Source organism: Rhipicephalus sanguineus, chromosome 10 (assembly GCF_013339695.2).
Source record: "Rhipicephalus sanguineus isolate Rsan-2018 chromosome 10, BIME_Rsan_1.4, whole genome shotgun sequence".
Classification (NCBI taxonomy): domain Eukaryota; kingdom Metazoa; phylum Arthropoda; class Arachnida; order Ixodida; family Ixodidae; genus Rhipicephalus; species Rhipicephalus sanguineus.
Window position 1 is genome coordinate 23800184 of NC_051185.1, and position 19450 is coordinate 23819633.

Here is a 19450-nt window from a genome sequence, read left to right on the forward strand (position 1 = left end):
ACACATGAAAGCTATGATGTCTCCTTCATAGTGCTTAGCGATGCAATGTTTGATTGCGTCGTCGATCCGCCGCCGGCGAGGTCACCGGTACGTTTGACAGCGGCGGATATAAATTGAACGAAGCTGCGTTAGAAACACGGGCACGTCCGCAGCCGCCAGACGACGCCCACGCGATGGTGCAGGAAAGTTAAACGAGGTCGTGGATCACGCCCAGGGTGAGTTCGAAGCCCGACCTGTATGCCGCACAGAAACAGCCGGAAACGTGTTCTACATAACGCCAGTGAACAGTCTAGAAGCAATATACTAGGGGTGTTGTAGAGTTACGTAGGGTCCTTGTATGATTCAGAGGCTGCTGCCAAGTATCCTAGATACGATGTCCGTTTTACGACTGCCCTCTGTACGTGTCCTACCGAACACGACGGATATTTGTCGCTGTATTTTCGGGAAGTATCATGTGATGTCTGTGTAAGTATGGATAGGTGTTTGTACTCGGCGCCAGACCCTCGCCTGTTGCCTGTTCAGTTTGGGATAAGATGAGGCTTTGGCTCGCCTTTCCAGTCTCGAACACGTAGCGTGCCAATGCACACAGCGTCCGGCAGGCGCCGTCTAGCCGTCAATTAAGGACACACTCGTTAATTAGTCTTCGGAGGAGCGACTCTCCAAAATGGACTTCAGAAGTCAGTTGGAGACCCTTGACCAGGCCCGGCGAGCCGCAATAGCCAGTGGGGCCCAGGACGAGGGGCTCCACGCGCAGTAACCAGGGTGCATTATTTTTAATATCGTTGTTTCTCTCTCACTCTGCTACCAAACACGCTGGCTTATATGCTGGCAGATATTGTAGTATGAGTACTAAAGGCGAGATATACATAAGGCTTACATTAGGCATAAGACACCGAGCCTTACCTGGCTGAGCACGGTTAGCTACCCTGCACTGGGGAAAGCAAATGGAAGATGGGTAGCAGTTGAGAAGTTTGTACGTAGCAACGCACGCACACACACAAGCTTTCAACGTTCAGTCTGTTTCGCGACTTTATCATTGCGTGCCGGTGCTGAGAGAGTGTCACTGTACGAGCTTCACTGTATAACCACATTCCAGCAGTAGCGATAAAAAACAGAACAAAAAACGAACAACCAAACAACGGTTTCGAAATGCTCGCACGGATAAGTAGACAGTGTTCTCCGCGTTATTACTCGTACCCTTGTACGATTCGATGCTCCGTTCCTTTACCGCCGCGTATAGTTATTATACCTAGCGTCATATCCGCGTTCTGGGGACGAACAGCAATACGTCGAGCTCCTGACTCTTCGTTTTCAACGCCATTGGTAATATATGTGCGGCAGTGTTAATAGAATTCGCTTTTTGTTTAACAACAATTCTTCCCGCCGACCAACCTGAGGCGGACAAGAAGACCTCACGACGAAGCCAATCATTCGTGGCGTTTCGAATGTTCATATATTTACGAAGAAAAAACATACGCACGACGTAAAACACGACAAATATTTTATAAGCCCACTTGGCGCAACTGCCAACGAATAAAATAATTATTACACGTCAGCAAAGTTTTGTGCCCAGTCGCACGTCTTGTGCGGCAACTTATACGAAGAAGCGCAGTACGCTGGCGGCGTTACAAGGGTCCACATTCACTACTTGCAGGCCAAGCGCTTGAGACTGCATGAAAAACCACCTAAGCAACAGCAGCCAAAGGGCTTCACTTGTCTTCCACGTCGGGTCCTCTAAAGAGATATTCGAAGATTCCCCACAGTAAGACTTTGTAAGTCCGGTTCTTTTATAGCACAGCTCGAGTACGCGATTTCCTGGTGTACAGGACGCTAATAACGTTAACAGTCCTGGACGGCTTCACATCGGCCACCAGCCGGCCCTGAAGTCAACACTACATCAAGCGTCATCGCAGAGGCAACACATGTTTATGTAGTTCATCGATGAAGCGATGCTGACGCACCGCTTCTTTAGCCACCATAATGGATGTCACCTCTTCATCGGTGCTCAGCACGTTACCGACGAGCGAGACCGAGAGCGTCAGTCGGGCCTAAAGTGGCAAGCCCGTCTTCGTCTTCAAATAGCCGGCAGGTGTCAACTGTCTCCGGCGCCGTGTCTTTACAAGGGCACGGCAACAGTTTCTAGCCAAGGGCGTAGTCGGTAAGGTTGCTTCTAGAGTGCTTGTTTGGGCCAGTTGGTACTTTTCTTTAGAAAAGGAGAAACAGTGCGAACAACAGTACAACAGGACACCGCTTAGTGGGTCTATTCCCTGTTGTTCGCGCTATTTCTAGCTTTCTAAAGTTGCTTCGTCGCACAAACACGCGATCCAACGGTAAGGTCAGGCCGGGATGGCTCACAGCATGACAAGGGTTACTACCCTAGACGTTACCGAACTGCTCAATACTGCCCGCTTCCGTAAGGGTGGCCTCTTCGAGCGAATAAACGAGGTTGTAGCAGCCCCCCTCAGAGCTAAAAAAATTTGCGGATTCGACCATGTCCTTTGGTCACGCTGTAAGCCGTGAAGGTCTGCTGTGACGTCGGTCCGAGGTGCGCAAGGAAATTGTGTATCCTGGACGTTTGTGCGACGAGGCTCATTGGCCAGGAATCCCCGACGCATCAGGGCTGCGCTACATCAGATGTCTTCGCAGCAGCACCACCTGCTCCAGCTGTTCGTCGGTGAAGCGATGCCGACGCGCCGCCTTAATCGCCGCCGTAACGGACGCGACTTCATCAGCGGTTGCAGGCGTACCACCGACGGCGAACACTGACAACGCCAGCCTGGCCAGAAGCGGAAAGCGCGGCTGATTCGCTCTCCAGTAACCTAGGGGCGTCACGGTGTCTTCGGTCGTGTCTTCGGACAGGTACAGGCACAGTTCCTGCCCCAGCGGCGTCGTGGGTCCCGGTTGCTGAGTCGTGGAACTGTCCAGGTTCCGGATGTTCCGGAACAGCTTCTGGCCCTTGTTGCCGGCGTCGGCGTCTCGACGTTGAACGGCGAGCGCCGAGGAAGGGTCGAGATTGAGGGCCGCGCGTTGTTTCTCGATGGCCTCCTTCATCTTGCAAGCGGTCTGATCGTCGCACCAGCTGGTCTTGAAGCGGGGATCGAGCAGCGCGCCCGCGAGCAGGATCGGATCGTTCCACGAGTTGGCGAAGTGCGTCTCCACGCTGCGCAGCAGGTTCTCGGCCATCGTTTTCAGTTGGAAGGTGTCCCTCGTCACCGCCCGCGTCAGACTGACCTGTGTTGAATGGAATGTATGAATGCATATTTATCTCCACAGTACAAATCGACATATTGCGAGTACTTGTCGGAGCTTTAGCCAAAGGCTAGTTGGAATTCCGAGAAACAAGAAAAAGGCAAGCAAATCCTAACATAGGAAGGAAGAACATTCTTACCACACTATTGTATGACCGCTTCCAGGAACAGCCAAGTGAATGCAACAGACAGTTAAGCCAAGGAAAGCATAGGGAACATTATTTGTTGTTTCTTGAAACTGCAGTGTAGTAAATTCAGAGGATTTAAAGTGGACAAAACGCATCCTTTCCGCCGGTGGGATTCGAACCCACAGCCTTCGAATTACGCGTCCGATGCTCTACTGATTGACCTGCGACAGAAAGCGTCTCCTCGACTACATTGTTGGGTATTTCTGTGCTTGCAATCCTTGGGAATGTTAGCCAACGCCACTCGCTAGCCGAGGCGGTGAATGCGGACCACTCTTCTCGCCAGAGGGCAGTCGCGTTTTTTGGTATTATCATCTGTTGGATTCGTTTGGCTCGGTCTAACAAAGACACGAGCCCGTCATAAAATATTTTTTTTTCGCTTTCAGGACGTTCACCTGTAGGTTTCTCAGCGCGGGCAGAACCAGGCCCACCGTCTCGTGGGGCTGCCGCAGCGCGTTGGTGGCCTCCTCGAGCGGCGCCAGCACCTCGAGCAGGTCTTGCAGGAGCGCCACGTCGGTGGCTGTCAGGCCCACCTCCTTGCAGGCGTAAATGCGCTTCTGCAGGTCGGCGTGCTGCGTCAGCATCGAGCACAGCTCGCGCAAGCAGTCCAGCTGCGAGGTCCACTCGTCCGAATAGCTGGACGGGAAGGGAACGACACGCCTGTCGCCCCAGGCCACGGTCGCCGCGTCCCTGGCGCAGCACTTCATGCTGGATACGACGCGGCTGCACCGGGTCACCAGGCTCACCACGTCCTGGTCCTGGAACAATGACCCATCAAAAAGGTTGATTCGTCGATTGATCTGCGCCGTTTACCGTCGCGAAGCTGCACTGAGGCCATGACAGACGCTATAGTCGTGTTTCACCTGAGAGCCCCACGAACCAATAGATGACTTGCATTAACGTCACTGAAACCGACATGTTGGGGTACCAACATGGTGGGACGCGAAGGTTGTGATGTCAGGTTAGTGTTATCAGCACATGACATGTAGGTTCTTTCGTTATTCATGGGCACAGGCCAAGAACATTCCGGCGGCGTAGTTATCACTTTGAAGCAAGGTAATCGCCACTGGACTATGCTGCATTGACGTTATCAAAGCCGCCATGTCAGAGCACCAGTACGTTAAGTACCTGCGTCCATGAAGTCACGTGCAAGCTATCAATAGCTCCTTTGAGGTTCCACATTGACACCCTTGTTGTGTTTCATTTTGTCCAGTTATTTACTCACTCTGAGAGAAACCAGTCAAGGTGTTGCACCAACAAGACCTCATTGCTACTCTCATCCACTCGGACAAGTGCCGCCCTAAAAAGTGCCAAGTATCGTTGAAGTCGGCGGGAAAAGTATTATGTAAGTGGCCATATCGGGGCGCGCTGATTGATATCGCCACTGAACCGGTGTACCGGCGCTAACCATGGCGCTTCGGCTATTGAGCGCTATCCAAATACATGATCTGCAGCGGAATGCCCACGGAGTGGACTCTTGCCGAATAACCTCCCACCCCTCCCCTCCGCGATACCGATATAACACGAGCGGTGCATTTCGTTTCGCGCATCCATCCCTATTACTCGTCTGACCCAACTACTATTGCATTGTCGACCTCATGTGGGCCCTCACGCTAAAGGCAAACGGTGCTCTTGCGAATATTCTTAGATTGCACCATAATGGAATACTCGCCATCTTATCGACTCTTAATGGTCCGACAAACAACTGTGACGTCATCGCGTACTGGCTTAAGATGCCGCCATTACAGTATTTGACAACATAGCGGAATTAAACGACGCCTCTTCTCCATCCCTGCGCAGAATACAAGCATAACCATGGCTTCACACATGCCAAGTGTCGTTACGACGCCAAACGCGCTTTCCCCGTCACATGCTTGCAGATGCGTCATTTGTGAAGGGGGGCGCTCCCCTCCCTCTACCCCCCACGTGCTTGGCCCCAATTAGCAGCCCTAATTGGGAAGGTGCATGATCGAACTAGTTGGCAGTTCATGACAGATCGTGCTAGCGCAAAATGTTTCTGACGAGGGACAGATCAAAGGCGACACGCACATGCGCTATACCTTCAAATGAATATTTTCTTTGTTTGTGTTGTCTTGACTTCCCATTTGTGTGCATGTTTGCACGCCCAGTTTTTTAACACGAATTTCAAATGAATCTGCATTCATGGAACGCACACTGAAACAAAATGCAGCCCTAATTACGGCTGCATTTTGTTCAAGGCGTGTGGTATAAGAATGTCATGAGCCTCGAGTAAACAAATTTGCTAATCTTGTTCGCAACAATGATAAATTTAATCTGTGCATCTCACTTTGAAGGCACCGTTGGTCCGACTTGACACCGTCCCCCGCTCCAGTCCAGCGGCGTAGCCAGAAACTTTTTTCGGAAAGGGGCGGGGTTTGTCCAACCACCCTTTACGCATGTTCGTGCGTGCGTTTGTATGTATGAGTGTGCATAATAAACATACGAAATTCCAAAATGTCGGTGGGGCGCTCAACTCCCCCCCCGCCCCGGAATTTTTCAACTTTGTCCCTCCCCTGGCTCCTATGTATGTATGTATGTATGTATGTATGTATGTATGTATGTATGTATGTATGTATGTATGTATGTATGTATGTATGTATGTATGTATGTATGTATGTATGTATGTATGTATGTATGTATGTATGTATGTATGTATGTATGTATACACACGCAAAGTTGGAAAATTCTTAGGGCTTCAACACCACCCCCCCCCCCCAAAAAAAAAAAAAAAACTTTGGAAATTTTGCCCCCCTTGGCTACGCCAATGCTTTGCTATGCTACGCCAACGCTCTGCCACCATTCCGAGTCAAATGAGAGACCCACGCCTCTGCAAGCTTATATACGATGTTCGCCGCGTCTCCACTCAGCGCCGGCTTACGACTTGGCCTTCCTGCGAACGTCGAGGGCGGAGCGGCGCATAAGCATATGGGGGCCGCGCGCAGGTTGTTAGCGCAAGTGCTCGTTAGCGCCGGTCCGCCGCTCAGACACGCGTACCCCGCAGTTCTGCCCAGGCCGCGTACACCTATGCATGCGCATGCAGGGACCTCGTTTGTCGCTCGTTCCTGCATCGTGTGCACGCGTTCGGACGGTCGGCGAACGTTATTAGACGCACGCTTGAGACTCAACCTTCGTTTTGCGATAAATATTTTAACCCGCAAGCTCCTTCTCAGTGCCGGTATGCACTTGGCCTTTCCCCCATGACCGGTGCAGGTAGTCTCCTTTTCTGCACCTTGGAAGTAGCGCTGTGAATGATTAACAAACCGCTCTACCAGGCTCAAGCCATTCTGCCACGCAACTTAAGATGTGCGTTTAGTAAGGTTAAATTTTAGTTAAGCTGAGGGGGTTTTACGTGCCAGTACGAAAGTACTATTGTGGAGCACAAACAAGACAGAAGTTTACGCAAAGGTAATAATAATAATAAATAATAATTGTTGGGGTTTAACGTCCCAAAACCACGATAAGGTTATGAGAGACGCCGTAGTGGAGGGCTTCGGAAATTTCGGCCATCTGGGGGTTCCTTAACGTGTACCTAAATCTAAGCACACGCACCTCAAGTATTTTCGCCTCCATCGGAAATGCGGCTGCCGCGGCCAGGATTCGATCCCGCGAACTTCGGGTCAGCAGTACACGAGAAGTTTGGAGGCTTAAGGTGAATATTCTTGAACACGGAGTGTTGCGGGAGCCAAGGTTTCGATAAGTAGTCCTGTCTGCTTCAAGGTCTCGTCTTCTTCTTGCTGCCTTGAAGAAGACAAGAGCAGTTGTTGAAACCCTGGCTCTACCGAAGCATCGCGTTCAAGAATTTCTCGCCTCTTGAAACATCCACCTTTCTCCGAACGTCTGTTCCATTTAGACGCGCACAAAAATAAATACAACGCTCACCACGTCGAATGCGCTCCGCACGGCGCAGTGGAGACGGTAATTGGAGCTTATGGACCAGTCCGGCTCGGACGCGTCCAGCTGCTCCAGTATTTCGTGGCTGTGGTCGAACTCTCCGGACTCCAGCGACCACGTGGACGCGGCACCTCCCTGGCCGCCTCCTCCTCCGTGGTTCGAGTCGCTAGCCCAACCGGGGAACGAGAAGGTCTTGGACGTACGGGCTGGACTGTCCACCAGAACTCGCATGACGCGCTGCGATGTGTTTTTTCACAGCTGTTATAAAGAATAATTAAGTAACAATACCTAAAGCAATCACTAGAGCAAGAAAACCACGGCGGTTCTTTTTTTTTCTTTTTTTGTGTGTGACGGGCAGTGCGAACCCAACTTTGCTGCTCTTGTTGCCAATCAAACATTTATCTTTATAATGCACGGGAGGTCCCAATTCAGTTTTTACTACGGCACCCCGTTCTGTATATCCTTACCTTGTACAATCTATTGTGAAAGAATTGAAATTGGCTGATTGATATCTATAGTTACACATACAGGGTGCTTTTTTTAGAAAACACAGGTTTTTCATTCAATACGCATACTTTCTTTCAGAAAAGGTTTATCAGACCCAGTACTGTCTGCTTCTCCGGAGTGCAAGCACCTTTTATTTCCCTGGCGCAACGATTTATCCAATTCAAGGATGATGGAAGAAGTTGTCATCGCGAAATTTCGTTGCCACGTTTCCGCCCTTAATTTTTTACTTGCACAGATCAGGCTTAGTAACGTCCCCTCTGTGCTTCTTCTGTAATCAAGAGGAAACGACTGGTCACTTCTTGCTATGCTGTCGCCGCTTCACGATTCCGAGGAAAAGAATACTAGTACCACCTATTCGAAAGCTGAGCTTGGAATGAACAGAACCGGTTAATCTTACTTTTGGGGACACTATTCTGGGACGCAGCCACAGGCATGCTTTCTTCACCATTGAGAAAAGAATATCTTCCTAAATTTTGCCGGCTTTAAATATTTAGTTACTGATAACTGGCACTTCAAATCAATATATTAATTAACTATAGCATCTGGTAATGATACCCAGCAGAAAACAATTTAAAAATCCACTTAATACTCGTCCAGCCATCTGCATTGGGTATGAACTATGCACAGACAACAACAACAACCTCCAGCTTAACAGCGCGACACATCTGCGAAGCTTGCAAGGCAGGTAAACGAAAAAAAAAAAACACGGTTGATCCCTCCGTCATAGGAATCGGAATAACACGAAAGTAAAGCGTGCCCTTACAGAAGTAACTGAATGCTTACTGTACATTGATATAAGAGAGTTTGCACAATGCATATTGATGTCTGGCAGCTAATGGCGCCTTTTAACGTGTATGCAGCCACTTTGATGATTGGTGGTACATCTCCATTCCGTCGACTAACGTCCATGTTAAATGATTAAACAAACCCTTGTGGTAGCTGTAGTAGTTAACGGTGAAAGCGTAATCAGAGAACGAGGTGTGATAGCCAGAAGAGTGTCGCATATTGGGCGCAGAACTTGGTCTATCCCGCGGCATGTTAAAATGTGATTGAACACCACGGCCGGACTAGAGGGAAACGCAAAGCGCGTCGTGCCGCCAGCCCCGCCGCGATTTTTCTCGGGGCGAGCGCGTGAGCATGGAACGCGGTGTTACAGCCAGGTGAGGCAGGCGCGCGTCGCAGAGCTATTTTTGGTTTGTATTAGCGTGATGCTGAGCGACGCCGACGCTTTTACGACGCTTGGGCAAAGGTCGCCACCTAGTGGTGTGTTAAGGCATTGACAAAATTCAACTTCTATTGAAAACGCGCCAAATGGGACGGACGCGTAACGCGTTGCAGGTGCTAGTCGCGGAGGCCACAGCAATGACTAATTACTTTAACTTACCACCCCCAGAGGTCAACACCACCCAGCCGACCGGGAGAGTGGTAGATATAAAAGGCGCGTTCGTAAAGCCTCCAGAGTCTGTGACCGTGGCGCAGTGGATAGCGTGCCCGGCATCTGTTGTTGCGGACCGAGCGGTCGTGGGTTCGATGCCCGTTGACGGTGCCTTTTTTTCTTTGCCATCTGATTGTGTATATTTTTTCCGTGGCGGAAATACGTCACTGAAGTCTTGGTGGACCCCGGCATAAAACACTTTCGTGTTAAAAAAATTCGGCAGATCCCACGCACTGTGGGAATCGATGTAATGCGAAGCAGCCAGCAAGGAGCTGCATACATCGCCTTGTTTGTCTTTGAGCCAAATGAAATCATTCATGCCATGGCATCTAGTCCAACATATATCGCATGTTTGCCATGCACGCATGCATGCACAATCTAGTGTACACCATGCCAATGAAACGCATATTCTGGTATATAAATGCATGACCTGTCGTTTATGTTCATCAGGCACTCGTGTCATGCCATACCAATTTTGGTATATATCACGTTAACAAAACGGCCGGAAGCGCACCATGACAGTGGCATGTAAATCATACCGTACATGACATGCATAACAAGATTCGCATGTTAAGACCTCTCATTTATGTTCGTCATACAGTCACATCGCGCAATACCAATTTTGGTGTATATCAAAGGAGCAAAATGACCGCGAGTGCACCATGAGTAGAGCATGTAAATCATGCCATACATGACATGAATATTATGGTTTTTCATGTTACCACCTGTCACTAATGTTCATCACAGAGTCACATCGCGCAATACGAGTTTTGGTGTATATCAAGCTATCGAAACGGCCGTGAATGCACCATGAGCGTGGCATGTAAGTCATGACATACATGACATACATGTCATAGTTTTCATGTTACCACCTGTTATTCATGTTCTTCATACAGTCACTCGCGCAATACCAATTTTGGTGCATATCAATCTAGCGAAACGGCCACGAGTGCGCCATGAGCATGGCATGTAAATCATGACGTACATTTCATGCATGTCATGATTATCATGTTACCACCTTTCATTTACTTTCGTCATACAGTGGCGTCGCGCAATACGAATTTTGGTGTATACCAAGCTAGCGAAACGGCCGGGAATGCACAATGAGCGCGGCATGTAAATCATGACATACATAACCTGCATTTCATGATTTCCATGTTACCACCTCTCATTTACGTTCGTCATGCAGTCGCGTCACGCAATACCAATTTTGGTGTGCCAAGCAAGCGAAACGGCACGGGTGCGTCATGAGCATGACATGTAAATCATGTCGTGCATGTCATGCATGTCATGATTTTCATGTTACGACGTCTCATTTACCGTCGTCGTACAGTCGCTTCGCGCAATAGCAATTTTGGCGTACATCGAGCTAGCGAAGCGGCCGCGAATGCATCATGAGCGTGGCAATTAAATCATGACATACATGACATGCATGTCATGGTTTTCATCTCACCAACTGTCATTCATGTTCTTCATACAGTCACATCGCGCAATACCAATTTTGGTGTATATCAATCTGCTGAAACTGCCGCTAGCGCATCATGAGCGTGGCAAGCAAATCAGGTCGTACATGACTTGCATGTCATGATTTTCATGTTACCACGTGTCAGTTATGTTCGTCATATAGTCGTGTCGTGTAACACCAATTTTGGTGTATATCACGCAAGCGAAACGGACGCGAATGCACCATGAGCGTGGCATGTAAATCATGACATACATGACATGCATATCATGGTTTTCATCTTACCAACTGCCATTCATGTTCTTCATACAGTCACATCGCGCAATACCAATTTTGGTGTATATCAATCTGCTGAAACTGCCGCTAGCGCATCATGAGCGTGGCATGCAAATCAGGTCGTACATGACTTGCATGTCATGATTTTCATGTTACCACGTGTCAGTTATGTTCGTCATATAGTCGTGTCGCGTAACACCAATTTTGGTGTATATCACGCAAGCGAAACGGACGCGAATGCACCATGAGCGTGGCATGTAAATCATGACATACATGTCATGGATGTCATGGTTTTCGTGCTACCACCTGTTATTCATGTTCTTCATAAAGTCACATCGCACAATACCAATTTTGGTGTATATCAATCTAGCGAAACGGCCGCGAGTGCGCCATGAGCGTGGCATGTAAATCATGCCATACATGACATGCATATCATGATTTTCATGTTACCACGGGTCAGTTATGTTCGTCATACAGAAATGTCTCGTCATACCAGTTTTCGTATGTATCCCTTCATTTAAACGGCCGCGAGCGCCCCGAGACCATGTCATGTAAATCATGCTGCACATGACATGCGCGTCATGATTTGCATGTTAGGACCTGTCATTATGTTCGTCATGAACTCTTGTCACGCCGTACCAATTTTGGTATATATGAAATTAACGGAACGGCCGCAAGAGCCCAAAGGCCGTGGAATGTAAATCATGCTGTTCATGACATGCGTGTCATGATTTTCATGATATGACCTGTCATTTATGTTCGTGAAAAGGCCATGTTATGACACACCAATTTTGGTATACATCCGATTAACGGAACGGCCAGGGAGCGCAAAGGCCGTGGAATGTAAATCATGCTGTTCATGACATGCGTGTCATGATTTTCATGATATGACCTGTCATTTATGTTCGTGATAAGGCCATGTTATGACACACCAATTTTGGTATACATCCGATTAACGGAACGGCCAGGGAGCCCAAATGCCGTGGAATGTAAATCATGCTGTTCATGACATGCGTGTCATGATTTTCATGATATGACCTGTCATTTATGTTCGTGATAAGGCCATGTTATGACACACCAATTTTGGTATACATCCGATTAACGGAACGGCCAGGGAGCCCAAATGCCGTGGAATGTAAATCATGCTGTTCATGACATGCGTGTCATGATTTTCATGATATGACCTGTCATTTATGTTCGTGATAAGGCCATGTTATGACACACCAATTTTGGTATACATCCGATTAACGGAACGGCCAGGAGAGCACAAAGTCGTAGGCGGCTAGATAGATAGATAGATAGATAGATAGATAGATACGCTCAAAGTCGCAGAAGTTCGCTAAGAAATGCTTCGCATTTAAAAAGGCTATGAGCCGTATCCGCACCTTCTTCTCGATGTTCCATTGCCGGAGCGCAGATTCGAAGACCTCGCGGATGGCGTCGGTGGCGTCCTGATGGGCTGCGACCCTCCGGAAGGCGACGCTCTTCGCCTCGGTCCTGAAGTGGCGCGTCGCGTACGACACGTCGACGCTCGCGTACACGTCGTCAGACTCGCCCAGCCAGACGCCGATGACTGCCGAGACAAAGTCCGCGGCGGCGGCTCTGGAGATGGACGGCGACAGGGAGTCTTGCAGTTGGCCCAGTCGCCTAGGGAGCAGCACGTCCGCCAACTTCTTCATGGTCGGCGGTTCGTAGTCGGGTGCGGCGGCCTGGAAACAGAGAAGGAACGTTCGTTGCAAAAACTCAAAAGGATGCCTTTTGCATTCGCGTAAGACGACTCGAAGGCAAAAGTCATCTTCTCCTCAGTCGATGTATTGATCCTCCTCCGCCGCTCCGAATGCTTTCTGCACACAACATGGCTTTCCACTGCCTCCAAGATCGGAAGCATTGAAGCATTGCACTACCTCCGCGATCGGCCCATGTTTGACCAAGCGACGATGTTTGTGACGTCATAGTGACGTCATGATGACCTCGCAAGTTTTGACGATCTGTGACGACATGATGGCGTCAACACGTTGCGATAATTTTTTGCATCGCTCGCGTTGACGCCGAGGGACGTCGACGGTCAATTCTCGCGTTTGATGATTCATCTAAGGCTTTCGTTGTAGTAGAACATATTACACTTGGGCGACTTGAATCATACTTGGTTATACGCAGCACGACCGAACACGTAGAGACACACAGACGCATACGAGCGCTGTCTACGTGTATCCTAGACAGGAATGATGAATATTCCAGGGAATGTCGCTGCAGACAGCGTCGCTGGCTTCATCGACATTCCATGTTCAACGATTTTTCGTCGCTTCATTGCCGCCAACTTCCGCTGAACATCTTTCTTTTTCTCCCTTTTTTTTTTGTTCCGATTCGGAGACACACACGTCTATATGTCTCCTGTTTTCGTTGCAATCGCTCTGCACATAGCCAAGAAGGAACATGCATTAAAAAAATTGAAGAGAAATTCCACTGTATGACGGTGGATGAGCAGCGAACCTGTATAGCACTTCATGAAGTGTTAGACAAGGGTATACATCTGTTTATTTTTACGATTTGGTAACGTTACTGACGACACCTTTCTCATTACTGGATATGCACCGATTGATTCGGTTGCAGCATCAGACAGATTACTGGCCAGAGTTAAACGTATACACGACCGTTGTTGACTGAAATAGATTGCGTGACACTTAAAATGAAATTCTTCTAACACAAACCGAGTGCACAATTTCTTGCCTGGTTTATTATTATTAGCATTATTCCTAATGAAGCCCTCCGAGAGGCCTACAGCTAGAACAAGTCCAAACAAGACGCCGGAAAGGGGGTGGTGGTTGAAAGAAAAAGTCACAGTTTCGCCGCAACGGCGATGTAATGAATGCGATAGCAAAAAATTAGAATGTTCGGCCCGTTTCGGCCCAGCATTTCACCTTCTCCGGTATCGGCTGACGCTCACATTTCCTATCGTTGTCTCACGGTCACTAAAAATACGTGGAACCTTGACCATTCGCAGTTTCGGTGTAAAAATTAAGGCAGAACCTGCTTTTAAGGCGAAAGCCCTAGATGCCTCATGAAACGCGAAAACTGACCGTCGGCGTCAACACGAGTGATGCAAAAAATCGAAACGTGATGACGTCACCATGCGACGTTATCATGACGTCAGAGAACGCCAAAATTTGTGACTTCATTATGACGTCGCGTAGCATGCCGTCACATGATGACGTCATCACATCGTGTCGATCGGTCAAAAGGTGGGCCTATCACGGAGGCAGTGCGAAACGAGGTGAGGTGCAGAAAGCTAGCGATGCCTCCGATCTCAGAGGCAATGAAAGACCACGTTAGGTGCAGAAATATCCAGGAGGGGGGCAGGGAAGGGTCCATACATCGAGTGAGAAGAAAAAATCACAGCATATCCACGGGGTGAATGATGATGAGTGGGGCGAAGCTACGGAGGGAATCATCTGTAAACCGTGAAACTCTTCCGTGAAATGCGCCCAGTACATAATATAAAGAGTGTGAAACATCGTGTATATATTAAACATCAAACTTTTATTGTACTGTTGGTTTACGTGGTCCCTTCATTATCACTTGTGATTCGGTGAAATGCAAGGAAGAAGTCCGCTCCCGAGCGAAAGAGCGCCAAGAGCGACCGCATTCCCCGCTCGCCCTGTGCGAATTAAAGGCAAGGCTAGAGGGAAGACAGGACGCGCGTTCCACGACGCGAGGTCGGTAGCATGCCCAACGAAAGCCAACGGAACGCGATCGTGCAAGTGCTTCGGCTTCGCATCGCCTCATGGTTCCATTTAGCGTCCCAAAACCAACAAACATATTGCTCAAGGTGTGCCTTGCGTTTTTCGTAGAAATAATTTCTTTATCATGTACATTAAGACGAAAAGTTGAAAGCTCACTAGAGTGTATCGCCCGCAAAGTATGTCTTTTAGTGTGATCTAACTCTCGTACGGCAGGGTCCTCGCGCCGTTGCCGGTCCACCTCGCCCGTTGACGATCGGGCGAGGTGGCTAAATACAACTACTACTACTACACTTTAAGAAAAACATCTGGCGTTCTTTCGTTCTGCTTTTACAAAACATCTGGCGTCTTTCGTTGGTTTATTTCATCAATCAACGGCGTTTTGAACAAAATTTTTATTGTTTAATCACGCACAGGAGAAATCTCACCAGGCACTACCTTGTAGGTAAACAATGGCTGTTAATGGCAATGAGAGACAGAAGAAGTCGGCTTTTAGCTAACACTTACACTTCTACTAACGTTTCCTACTGGAACATGCCAATGGCTGCTAATGGGGAATGAGAGACAGAAGAATTCGGCTTTTAGTTAACGCGCACGCTGCGAATTTTTTATTGTTCAACAACGCACAGGAGAAATCTCCCACCGGCACCACCTTGGAGGTCAAAGCGTAAGACTTGTTACTCACTACTACGACCACGACGACTACGAGGGACGAACGGGTGCCGCCTTAAGGAGCTTCGCCCCTAAAAGATGAAGGCTTTCCCTTCTAGTCGTCTAGGTGATGCATAAGGGAACCTGTGAGTTTTTTTTTTTTTTGTGATGTATATACGTGAATGCGAGTCCACGTGGAATCTTTGCCATACATTACGACGTACATAATTGCTGTTACTTTGATGTGTCCGTGTAAATTCAGCACGCACGCACATCCCTATCCCGCCCTCACGACTGCAAGAATGGCGCCACGAATGGCGAAGCATGAGATGTAAGCGAAATATTGCAACTGCGCACGAAGTTGACAGGTAACTCTTAATATCTGGGTTAGTACGTGCCAAAACCACGATATGATTCTGAGGCACGGCTTAGTGGAGGGCTCTGGATCAATTTCGACCAACTGCAGTTCTTTAACGTTCTTGGCAGGCAATTCAATCATTGCGTTGAAACAGAACGAAGTTTGTTCTGCTCTCAGAGCGGCGGTTATCCGACCGACGTACCGGATGAAAGCATCTCTCAACGACCTGAAATTAGCCTTAACTTGCGTGGGCGAATTACATGTAATTATGCCGGCAAGCTTCCCGATTTCATGAAATCACGTAATTTTCTGCAGTCCCCGAATCCTGCTTCCCTTTGGCACTCGATATCCGGTAACGCGATAGGGGCCAAATGAATAATAATAATAATAATAATAATAATAATAATAATAATAATAATAATAATAATAATAATAATAATAATAATAATAATAATAATAATAATAAACAAACAAGAAAACACCCTTGTTCTCGGATTTAGGCGCCCTTTAAAGAACCCTCATGATTAAAGTTAATCTGGAGTTCCCCGCTACTACTCGCCTCGTAATCATATCGCGGTTTTCCTACTAAACAATCCCGGAAATTGATTCATTTATAATACTAAAGTACGAGTTAAAAGCCAATTTCACAAATACAGGCGAGTCTTTAAGCAAAACAACGCAGCGGAGTAGATCCGAAATCGTAGAAGCTATAACTCACGCTGATGGTGCAGACGGGTATCGCCCAGCAAGCTCGCTCGGGGTAGCTCCGCATGCGCTCGTAATCTGCCGTGTCACGTACTTGTCAGAAAAAAAAAAAAAAAATCTGGGCGTCATGTTGATAAGAAAAGAACTCGACGATTAAGTTGGCGTGGGTTTTTGGACGCACTCTCGTTCGTCTCGTCTCGTGTGACGTAGTGCACAATCATGCACACGCGCTCAGCTACTGATTCTCTGCTTTTCTCAATCTTTTTTTTTTTAACTTTTTTTCGAACCGTTCGCGACACTCTGCTACGGGAACCAAGTAACAGCCACCGGAAGCTTTACGTTGACAGTTGAACGATTCGAAGCGCGAAGTGCGACCTCCTTTGATGTTGGACCAAGAACAGAGCAGCGGTAAGTGCGAAACCACTTCTTTAACGATTTTGCGGAACAAAAAAAGAACACCCAGCCGCTGTATACGCACCCTCGAGAGCTTGGCTGTAACCCGTACCAAAGAACTGCACTTACGGGCTACTTTATGTGATGATATAAGCAAAACCATGTGGTGGCGGAGCTGTCCTCGTGTGCTCTCTGCTCCAGCGTAAAGCCTCGGCGAAGAAATTATACTATGCACATTGTAGTAGTACGTGAATGTACTCCCTTAACTATCGAGCAGTCGTCACCACCTCCGATTACTTTGTCTGTAGGCACTGGCTCAGCTCCGAGTATCCAAATTAAGAGCCCAGTTCGCCCGGAAATGCATCCACGTTAAGTTGGGAGCGAAAATGTCACAGAAAGCTTCAGATAACCATGAGCCTTGTAGAGCATGGAAAGACGAGGGCGAACGTGGACGTGACACACGCAGGCGCTAACTTGCAGCAACCTTCATTACGAGCCAGGAAACCCAATATATAGACAACTTTTTCGCATAGGTCATCATACATTCGCTGTTTACAAAAAACTAGCATATCATTACGCAGATAGTATAACTCTTCCGGGAAAGGGCAGCTGATGCTTTTGAAACACAGTTATCCCCGAGTCTATCAATCACTTCTTTGATAATTTCACGAGATAACTTTCCCTGGGCTCTAGCCACGATGGAACAGTCCTTGTACGCTGGGGTACACGTGGTGTGGCCACCGATGACACCACGTGTGCCCCGGCATACAACGGTTGTTGCGAGTTAGCGCCTGTGTGTTTCACGTCCTTCATTGGGCTCGTCTTTCCATGCTCTATAAGCCACCACGATGTCATAACAACAAGCCCAGAACACTACATTACTGGGCTTCAGATACATTACCTTCATCAGCTGCAGAAAGCCAGGCCTGTTCACCACCTCGAACGGCTCCAAGTCACGCCACACCAGTCCCAAGACGGCATCGTTGATTTCGGTGCGGCGACTCCGAGGCGAACCCTCCTGGCAGTCCACGACGACACCGGGACTCGCCGTAGTTACAGACGACGTCGTCGGACTGCCAACAGACGACTCGCATTTGTTGACAGTCGTGACGACCGGCGACGCATACCTGCTGAGCGTCTGCACGGTCATGCCGTGTTGGTTGTTGGACTGAGTCGGAACGTACGAGCTAGAAGGCATCCGACGCGTTAACAGAGTCCAGGCTCCAAGCGAACCTCAAGTTCTGGTCGTCCGCCGCTGCGTCATGCTGCGGCATGTCGGACAGTATGTAGCTGCCCGTCGACGAACTGTCGTGCAGTGTGGTCACGAACACAGGTCCCCGGACGAGGAGGACGAGGCAATGCCGCTGGGCGCCATTTGTAGCGAGGGTCGTTGGTAAGGCACTGGAGAAGGCAGAGCTGTCCTGGCCAGTACTACGTCTCCGCTCGTGGATGACGACGCCGGTACTTGCTTAACCGAAGAAGACGAAGTTGAGGAAGTCAATGACGAGCCGTGCTTCCGTCGACGTTTACTGTTCTGAAGGTTGAGCGCGATCTCTAGCTCCCGCGGGTGTTTCCGCTTGAGGTGTCTCAGCAGGTTTGAGGAGACGCCGGCCGTGGCACGGATGTACTCGCTGCAGAGTAGGCATGTTCCTATTAGTCTGGTACCTTCGGTCCTGGTGATGTAAAATCGGCGCCAGGACGCCGGAGGCGGACCCCTGGCGAATACGCGCCTCTGGACTAACGCGTTTGCTCCCGACGACGACGACGAACCGGAGACCATCGTGTCCCCGTGCTCTTGAAGGTCCACCACCAGTGACTGGGAATCAGTCGCTACAGAACTCGGCCATCGTATGGCACGTAAATAGGCTTCTCTATTTAGCGTAAGGCCCTAAACCTAGGAGGCAACACGTGACAGAGGATTCCCTCCCTTTTTGAAGTTCCGGTTTTCTTTGATGTCAGTGCTTCGGCGCAGAGCCGGCACGTTGGAGGAATCAATGAACGAATAAATCAAACAGTAAACGAAGAAACTGTCACAACGACGTCCCCGTCTTCATCCGATGAATGAAATTTATCGTGCTCGCGTTGGGGAGTTTGTTTTTAGAAACACAGTCAGCAGTAATCGAATGACCATACGCATGGCTGCGCTATTTGTCACACGTGAAGGCGTCGTCCTGCCAATACAACTGCGCGAAGACCCAAGTACCTTCGCTCGGTTCAACTGCCTTGCGAATGTCGGAAGTACAACGCCACAAGCGTTTCACTCATTGGCTCCGTGCAGTTTCATGACGAAAAAAAAAAAAGCAACAAGGAGATGAGCCGGTGCACCGGTGCCTACAAACTAACAACGCCCAACAGAACACAAGGCGTGGTAACCGAACCTATTCTCCAAAATCATTTGTAATTCGCGAGCGCAGTACCCAGGAATTCACGATTCCTCGAGAAGCTTGTCACCACGGTGAGCTCGCTCAAATTTCTTGACGCTCGGCTCTTCGTAACGCCGCAGCCAACCAATCAGACGCGCCTGCGAAGACGACGAAGTCACAGACAACGCCGAGAGAAACGTTCTTTCTTTAAAACCACG

The 19450-nt window shown here is 48.8% G+C and overlaps 1 protein-coding gene across 2 annotated transcripts; it reads right to left on the reverse strand.

Annotated features, from left to right (window-relative positions):
• Positions 1-1438: 1438 nt before the first annotated feature.
• LOC119407268 (uncharacterized) lies at positions 1439-18067 on the reverse strand. 2 transcript variants are annotated; one of them, XM_049419997.1, is made up of 5 exons: positions 17771-18067; positions 12411-12734; positions 7334-7582; positions 3865-4191; positions 1439-3231 (listed from the first exon to the last, which is right to left on the reverse strand). In XM_049419997.1, exons 1-5 carry the CDS (start codon positions 18065-18067, stop codon positions 2626-2628), a joined length of 1803 nt encoding a protein of 600 aa, XP_049275954.1. In that variant the 3' UTR covers positions 1439-2625. The 2 variants fall into 2 exon arrangements, with proteins under 2 accessions (XP_049275954.1, XP_037530085.1); XM_037674157.2 differs by having other exon boundaries at positions 3829-4191.
• Positions 18068-19450: the final 1383 nt, after the last annotated feature.

What these genes read in the sequence shown, in the direction of transcription:
- LOC119407268 (XM_037674157.2), bottom strand. Translation starts at nt 18,067, where the DNA reads ATGCCTTCTAGCTCGTACGTTCCGACTCAGTCCAACAACCAACACGGC. An exon ending in AATGGAACATCGAGAAGAAG is followed by an intron (nt 7,583 to 12,410) that starts GTGCGGATACGG and finishes AACACATCGCAG; the next exon opens with CGCGTCATGCGAGTTCTGGT. An exon ending in TGCGGAGCGCATTCGACGTG is followed by an intron (nt 4,192 to 7,333) that starts GTGAGCGTTGTA and finishes TCATTGTTCCAG; the next exon opens with GACCAGGACGTGGTGAGCCT.